Below are 8,760 nucleotides of genomic sequence, written 5' to 3'. Positions count from 1 at the left end.
CATCTCCAACTTCCCTGGTGTGCACTCATTGTCAGTGAATAAAAATAATTTAAGCTTTTCTACAAAAACCTTATTGCCTGTTACATTAACTAAATTGCCAATCCTTGGCCTTCCCCTATCCACCAAACCTCTCTTCCAGCCTTAAAACAACTAATCGCTCTTATGATTTACAACCCAAGCCAAATCTTGACCTACCACATGCCACAGACCGCTATAAAACCTCTTAAAATTTCTTGCTTTTACACTTCCACTCCATCCCCCACCATTACTATGTGATCTACATTCTTCTGGGCAATTCTTTCCCGCCCTATATCAGTTCAACCACTTTACTCAACTTGAGGGTTAACTATCTGCATCACTTCCTGTCCTCACCCACTTCTCACACTGAGGAATCGATGAATGCTTCAGCATATGTATAGTTGCATCACTACTAGAATTGAAAACCTCAGGAAGCAATCGCATACATGGCTGTACCAAGAGTTCAATACTCGTGGTCTTCAGTGGACCCACTAATTTCTATGGTAGTCCTTCCCCTACTTCCCGCTTTCTTACCCCAGCCTGCAGAACCTGAAACTGCACATGTTTACTTTATGCCTTCGCTATTGCGGCTTCTCTTGGCATTCATTTAAATCATTATCACTATCATACACACATGTATAATTAAGGGGAATGGTAACCTGCCACTAATAAAACTAAGATGTTGGCCAGAAAAGGCATTTATTCAGGAAGTAAAAATGCAATGACAATACTTCAACCATTCATGGTTCTTAATCAAAAAGACCGAATCCCATATCATCATCAGACTCGTCACTTTCTTCTTTCTTCTCTTCCTTCTTAGCTTCGGCAGCAGGTGCTGCAGCTGAAGCAGCAGCTGCAGGAGCAGCAGCAGCCGCGACAGCTGCAAACTTGGAAGGATCCTGAGCAAAGGAAAGGTGAATATCAATTAAAACAATCCATAAGGGTCTTCCTTTTTAGCGATGCTGCCCTCATTTACTACAGACATTATCTTTAGTAATTCAATATCCTCCCTCCTCCCTTGTGTGCACTCCAATTCAGACCTATTTAAGCTGGTATTAGAACTTGTTTTCAACTTAAATACTGAATTGCTTATTTGGGTTATGTTTGAACTAGGTCCCCCATCAGGTATGTTACATAATTATTCAAGACCTTTGGACATGAACAATTGAATACAGGAGCTCACAGAAGGACATTAGTAAGAATGAAACAGTCTTTAAAGACACCCTGAATGGAGAGAGGCAACACTTGAAGGTGCTATCACATGAATTACCCCAGCACCTGTTTAAAAAATATCATCACAATAAATCATGGCTGAGCATGTTCAGACTACCAAGTGGTCAATATCCACAGTAAACCATGCCCCCCTCAGTGGGTTCAGCTATTTCTAGCTCTGAAGAGTTGATGGCACAGTCTGTAAGACGCTAATAGTATCATCATGACAAAGTCAGCCCATATTGACCCACATCATATCAGCTTGCATCCAGAAAACACAAGCAATTCACTTTTAAGATGTATGAGAAAATTCAATTGAAAAACAATATCTTACAAGCCACTTTAAGGGCAAGCAGCAGTGACATTACAACTACTTCCACAGCATAAGGAAAAAAGACTTGGTAAAAGCAAAAAAACTAATATAAAAATGAAGGAAAGACAGCTGAATCACAAGTTTCTTTCAGCCTCTTGTAAGACAATAAGATGCACAGCTCCTATAGCACCGCATTTCAGACACATACAACAAACATATATAATAAGAGTTTTATCCCAATGCTTCCGATTCATGCAATTTCATGATAGATTATCAACAGTAATGAAAAATAATTGAAAGTGATATAAGCCCAACTGAAGTAAAAATGATTGAATGCTTTAAGGAAAACACCAACCAGGGTTCCTACCACACTCTACCTACTCCCTACCCACTCTACCTAAATAATGAAATTCATGGTTTTTTCCAGGTTTTCACGGTCTCAATGTCGTCTAATTCATGGTCAGTTTAAAAGTGAAAAATAGGAGAATCACCAGCCGTATATTAACTAAAAATTAACATGCTCGACATGCAGCAATGAAAAGTGATATCTGTTATGACGTCAACGTTTGGAAAATTCAGGGCCAACTTAAGGCCCAACCCAACTGCGATCTTGCCTGGACGCCTAATACCATGGCCTCCTTTAATATGCGAATACCCTTAGGACCTTCTTCCGCCTGAACACCGGAAGTCCTTTTTTAAACCCTCGCCCCTCCGAGCGATTGTTTTTTGCGCACATTGCTACTACCGCACAGTAACCAAATTTCCCTTACCCAATCTTTCTGAGATCGCCGAAAATATTTATTAAAATTGTTTATAGAATGTTATACATCAAAAAATCAATTTCATATAATTACAGTGGAACCTCGATCTATCGTTTTTCAGGGGGATGGACGAAAAAAAACTATGAATGCGGGAACGTTTGGATAGGTTGCCTATGTCCCAGGAAACGCAGGATTTTGGCACGTAATTATGATATTTGTTAAAGAATTCAAACAAAATTTTAGCCAATTACAGGAATACTAGTACTTTATCGAAACACTTAGGTCACATTGCTGATTCGAATAATATCAGTTTCAAATGTCCTGCCATATAAATAGCCATGAAATTATTTGTTCCAAAGAGAAGGCAACTTACACATTCTTTTCTAATTATTGTAGCGCCAGATGAGTAGATGAATCCGGATTGTTAGTAGGGAGAAACAAAATATCTTGAGAAGATATCCCTTCCTCAGTAACTCTTACAACTGACACTTATAGTATAATCCATTAATTGATAACTGATAATAACCTGATATCCTGTTTTCGGAAAAATGCCACATTAACTGCCGAGAATCTCAGCTACGAGAGTTTTGCCAGAAATCGTCATTGTATTTTTCCAACTATTTTCTTGTTTTAAATGCTTAAATAACGTTAGAATAATGTGGTGTTTGGACTCATTCTTCTTAGAATTACGTTCACTTTACAAATACTTCAATCTAATATAAGTATAATGCCAATTGCCAAAATTCATTGTTAGACTACTTTTTGGTGACTACTACTGGTTAGACTACTAATAGGTGATTCATGCAGCAGTTGACCTCCAGAAACTGGGCACTTTGAAGCAGTTAGGCTGAAAAAGGTCAGTGGGTGAGCAAAGGGGGGGGGGGGCACGAAGCACGTTTCTAGTGTTCTCGTGTAACTTCATATTTTTTAGAAGCTAAGGTCTTCGTGATACGATCCCTGCGCGAGCTGAGACCTTTTCTTTATTTCGGAGAAGAGGAAAGCTTCAGAGGGGGAGGCGAGTTCTGAGTGGAGGGGCATAGCGAATCTTGGGAAATGCGCTAATGTTACTATCCCACGGCACTCAGCTTCTCCCCATAGTAATTCAATCTCCTGGTGGTGTCCGTTGTTATTAGCCACAAACAACACTTTGTTATCACTTCGTCACATTTTCGTTCAACGATGGATGCGGGAAAATTATACGACGGCACCGCAATCTTCAAACGATCCAAAAGAGGTGAGCGTAGTCTATTGAGAGCTATTACCATTAATTGAAAGGCTATTTGCCGTAGAAATGTTTCCTTAAGTAAAATTCCAATGGCAAACTCATCTTTCTAAGCATATGGCATGTGCCCTAATTTTGTGTGGGAACCGAACTTCGAGTTACAAATCAGATAATTTTCGTAAATGGTTCATTCTGGGTCCATCAGAAATGCAAGTTATTTCATTCCTCCTTTTTCGAATACAAGTCCACCCCAAGCTATCACTGAAATTGAAACGCTTAGACAAAATAACAAGACTTCCACCATTAAAATGCAAAATATCGGTCAATGTGTCTTCATATAGTACGGACCAATGACTAAACTTAGAATATTCGCGTGTAGAGAAATGCGGAGACTAAGAGTCAGCGCGTGCCTGACCATGAGACATGATTAACATACCGCATTTGACCAGTAAATCGTATAATTATCAAGATTGAGATATTTTTAAGTTTACATGGCGAAATTCACGGCTTTTTACAGGTTTTTTTCTCCGTGGACCAAATTCACGGCTTATTCACGGTTGAGTGGGAACCCTGACCAACCACTACTTCATAACTTTTAGATTAAGTGACAATAAAGATTAAATTAATGATGGGAAGAACAGCTTAAGAGCAATGAGTAAGCAAAGAGTAGAATTCAACACTTTGAACAAGAGGTCCACTAATGACAACGATGCAAATAACAAATTAAAAACTCTAAATCGAGCCTACAGGAATGTAGCCTGAGCACATTTCAGAAATTTCTATTACCTTAAGGAATTCCTTGACAGTAGTGGCTTCCTTAAATTCAATCTCAGTGGCTGCAGCAATGGCCAACAGATTCTTGAATCCATTGATGATGCTGTGAGGTGCAGAAGCCACAGTGGGATATCCAATGGACAAACACAAAGATGCAACTCTGCTGACACCCTATAACATTAAAAGAAAATATTGGCATGTAACAAAACAAGTGGCATTTATTTGCAGCAAGATTTTAAATATCCCAATGCATACATTTGCAAAAACAAAACTGTTACAATTTAACTTGTGAATATTATTTAAAGCTTTCCAAGTCCAGAAAACTATTTAACAAAAACTATCAAATCCATTGTCAAGACTATAGATAAAGCTTGTTTCTAAAGTTAATTAATCCAGTGGGTTTATGTCATTAGTTATACAGCAAATTGGTGCCATATATTACAAATTTTGGGTTTAAATGCCCAAATGATCAAATTAGATGGCAAGAGTAAAGTAGCAATACAGTTGAGAAATGGTCTCCACATTTTACTGTTGCACTGCATTTGCATTGATTAAAACACTACCTGTATGAAACAGTAAGGTCTACTACCTGTATGAAACAGTATGGTCTATGTTCAGACAACCAAGAGGTCACTTATCCACAGTAAACCATGCCCTCTTCAGTGGGTTCAGCTATTTCTAGCTCTGAAGAGTTGATGGCACAATCTTTAAGACGCAATTTGTAACATCATAACATAGATAGCCATACTAATCCAAGCTAAAAACACATTTTTAATTAATTCCATCAGTGTCAACTTGTCAGATGTCAAGCAAGGGTAAACACTTAATTCTTTTAATTAATACTACATCCACAACATTCTATTCAAGTGTGAGACAAATTTACAAAAATAATTTGACATCCAATGGCACTGACCTCCATGAATTTCACTCGCAGATCTTCAGGTTTCACATCAAGGATCTTCGGCTCGAATATAGTTCCAGAGTCATAGACCATCTCTACCAACAATCCATAGGAAAAGGGGGAGATGTTCAACATATTTAGCAGAGTGGCTTCTGAGGGTCCTACTTTGTCACCCTCTTTCAAGATGTGGACATCATTCTGAAATAAATGGGTAAGATACATAAGTGGGTCATAGGCAATACAACAGATAAAAGGGATTCGAACTATAAATGGAAAATCAAATCTAATTAGACTGCTTTATAAGGACAAAAGATACTTACGATGATTTCAATTGTTCCCTTAGAAATTTTGGTTGGAATAGAGAGGGCCTGGAAAAAGGATGTCTTCTCTGGGCCTAGACCAGTGTTTTGAGCAGGGATGATGACAGGGCATGGAGCAATGGCACCTGCACGAGCTGGAGCCCGAACTTTGTTTTCCAGTAGCTTATCACGAACCTCGGCAAGATCTCCACGAGTGAACACAAATCCAACATTGCCCTTAATGTGATTCAAGAGCCTGTGAACACATAACGAATACTTCTTACACATCATGTAAATGCAAACAATGAAACACGAGACAATATAGGTGATACCGAAATATTACTATAATATGTGAAAGTTTGTACAGCAAACTTCATTGACGCAACACAGCGGTTGATAAAGACTGTTATAGAAATACCATAAGTTAAAAAAAAAAAAACAAATGGTAATATATCCACAGCAAACCCCTGATTTAACTCCCCTCCCAAACATCCTACAGGTGGCTCGCAGGGTAACATGAAGATGTACCACAGCATCCTCGGCATGTTCCAACAATTTCTACCAATCAACAGTCGATGGCAAATTAAGAATAAAGTGACAGCATCATGACATAGAAGGCCGTATTTAACTGCACAAAGCGAGAGAATCAGTCTCCAGCAGCTGCTCTATAGGCCTGGTTACACAATACATAAACACGTACAAATTCATATTTAATGTATGAACGCGTGAATGAACCTTGTAAACACCCAACTTGTGCGAATGCATGTATAGAAAATTGAAACTTCTAATATATTTCATACATTCGTACATATTCTGTTTGATTCACAAAAATCACTCGAAAGCCAACAGACTAACTCGTACGTGCTAATGTACCCCGTAACCAGGCCTGAGTAGTAGAAATACCGTTCTTATGAATTTCTAGAATCTATAATTTCTTCAACCTCATGACAGCCTACGAGGCACCTAAGGACTGCTTGGTAAGGGTGAAGGTGCTCCCTCGGTAATACGCAAACGGAACAGAAACGCCGCAGATTGCTTAAAATTTACTCTTTACTTACTTCTCCAAAGCCGGGTTTCTTTCAAGATGTCCACGAATGGCTTTCCTCATCATGGTATTTTTACCCATTAGTACGACGGCCGAGCCACGCAAACTCATACGAATTTGCTGCATCTGCTTTGACCCGACATTGTCGGCACCGACGATGAAACATTTTGGATAGTCGTCCAAGAGTTGCTGCGAAATTAGAGGTTAAATAACATTAATAAGGCAGAGGTCTTCATTTGCCGCCTAAAGAACCATCATTTTCGCCTCATTGGCACTTACGATTAGCTTGGTGAAGAAGTTAGCCTTCCAGGTCGCCTTGTCCTCCCTACCCATCTTGTGGTTGTAGGGATTCCTCCGAAGAGATTTTTAAGGACTGAAAATAATATAAACTAAATAAATGCACAAGAAATTAAGTAGGCACGAGAAATAAAATAGCAGCAAATCATGAAATAAGACTCGAAACATATACTACAATATTGACTAAAAACTAAAAAACAATCAGCACAGTAAATTTTAAGGGATAGAGAGGTAGCCAAGCCACAAATTATGAAAAATTTAACGATTAAAACCCGAAACTTATCAACAAAATCACGAATGGCATTGACACACGTGGCATTCCATATTTACATCGCGTGCACTGATATACCAACACTATAACGAAATGAAACAAAAATTAACGGCATTTAAGGGACTCAACGCATATATTGGACATTGGGAAAGGCTATATTAAAGATAATTTAAGAAAGATGCGGAGAGATTCAAAAACACGTTACCTCAGGCGAATAAAAACGGTGCGAATGAGCGATTTGGCGTTCGATTAGAGATTGTTACATTCGATAGCTCGAAGTCTATCGATCACCCTTTCGATCCTTTCGATTTCGACAGTGGAAGCGGCAGGGCGACAGATTCAAATAGTCGAAAGAGCAAAGCTACTAATTGCTTATTGCCAAGTTGCCAATATATATGTCCTTCGTTGGAAATAGAACATTACTAATCACTTTTAAACAACAATTAATCAATTTGGAGATAGTTTGGCCACATCTTTGAGTGGATTACCTTCCTAGAGATGACTAGATGGTGCAAAATACAGTACATAAATTGACAGCCAGTTGACATTAACATGAAAAGTGAAAACAAAGAGTAATAGATAGTGATATAAGTAATTTAAGTGAGATAAGTGAAGCATGTAAAGTTACACTCTGCCTTTCTGGCTGCAATGAAAGATGGGATTCATGGGTACGAAAAAAATGACAAAAGACTTCATTGAAGTAGTGATTCTTAATGGGATGAATTTAGTTTACTCAATACATATTAAATAGTAGGCATTGAACTGTATAAAAGAAAAACTGGTCTGAGAGGAGCAGAAGAGTATAACAGGCAAAACAGTACCTTATTTCCTAACATGTATTGAATTTTAATGAATGCTCAAAATTGAATGGCATCAACCTTGAATGGCAACTTGATCCATTGATGGATAGCAAACAAAATCCGTAAAGTTAACATTAAGGTCATTAAATTAAGGTTAACATTACGCCTCAAACAATCAAAATCTTAATGGTTAATGCTTGATACTGCTTAAGTGATAGGAAACTATGGAATTTTTTATCATTTCTCACAAACTCTGGTGCTCCCACCAGTGGATAACAATCGCCATGAGCTGTACTAAAGCCAATATAATAGTGAAGTTGACTTTTCATTCCAGGCAAAACAAGAAATTTGAAAAATCTTGCCAATATTTCTTGAATCAAGCAGTCTGAAATTAATCTTAATCGCTCAATGCAATTTTGATCTATAATGACTTGTTCTACTGCTTGTAAAAATAGGATATACTTACACTCATTCATGTCTTATCTAGTAAGCCGAAGATTATGTGGGTAATGGATAAACTACAGTTTAAAAATCTAAAACCTGAATTTATAAATATCCTAAACTCCCTAGGGATAAATTCAAATTTATGTTTTTTTTCATAAACTCAGAAGTAATTGAATGTCCCCTTAAGATTAACATTCTCAGATAGAACCATCACTCATAGACAATTCATAAGTTTAATAATGGCTCTCCCACTTTCTTTGTATTTCCCTACACATTCAAATTATAATCACAACTACATGGCACCTGGGAAAAAAATACCGGGTAAGGTTGTTAATCCATCATTCTTCACTTTTGAATATCTATTTGATTAAAAGATTTCTATAATTTTACGAACTTTATGCTT

The 8,760-nt window shown here is 37.8% G+C and overlaps 1 protein-coding gene across 1 annotated transcript; it reads right to left on the bottom strand.

Annotated features, from left to right (window-relative positions):
* Window positions 1-701: 701 nt before the first annotated feature.
* LOC124160775 (60S acidic ribosomal protein P0) lies at window positions 702-7,406 on the bottom strand. The gene is made up of 7 exons (XM_046536809.1): window positions 7,319-7,406; window positions 6,825-6,918; window positions 6,559-6,734; window positions 5,522-5,756; window positions 5,214-5,399; window positions 4,313-4,471; window positions 702-917 (listed from the first exon to the last, which is right to left on the bottom strand). The coding sequence occupies exons 2-7, from the start codon at window positions 6,876-6,878 to the stop codon at window positions 768-770; spliced, it is 960 nt and encodes a 319-aa protein (XP_046392765.1). The 5' UTR covers window positions 6,879-6,918; window positions 7,319-7,406; the 3' UTR covers window positions 702-767.
* Window positions 7,407-8,760: the final 1,354 nt, after the last annotated feature.

The sequence above is a fragment of the Ischnura elegans genome, chromosome 6 (assembly GCF_921293095.1).
Source record: "Ischnura elegans chromosome 6, ioIscEleg1.1, whole genome shotgun sequence".
Taxonomy (NCBI): domain Eukaryota; kingdom Metazoa; phylum Arthropoda; class Insecta; order Odonata; family Coenagrionidae; genus Ischnura; species Ischnura elegans.
The sequence above is the reverse complement of the archived record's forward strand: the minus strand, read 5'-3'. Positions and strand labels throughout refer to the sequence as shown.

Excerpts from the sequence above, each read along its gene's own strand:
- LOC124160775 (XM_046536809.1), bottom strand. The coding sequence starts at position 6,878 with ATGGGTAGGGAGGACAAGGCGACCTGGAAGGCTAACTTCTTCACCAAG. Across the intron at positions 5,757-6,558 it reads AGAAACCCGGCTTTGGAGAA|GCTCTTGAATCACATTAAGG; the intron begins GTAAGTAAAGAG and ends ATGTGTTCACAG. Across the intron at positions 5,400-5,521 it reads AGGGAACAATTGAAATCATC|AATGATGTCCACATCTTGAA; the intron begins GTAAGTATCTTT and ends CATTTATTTCAG.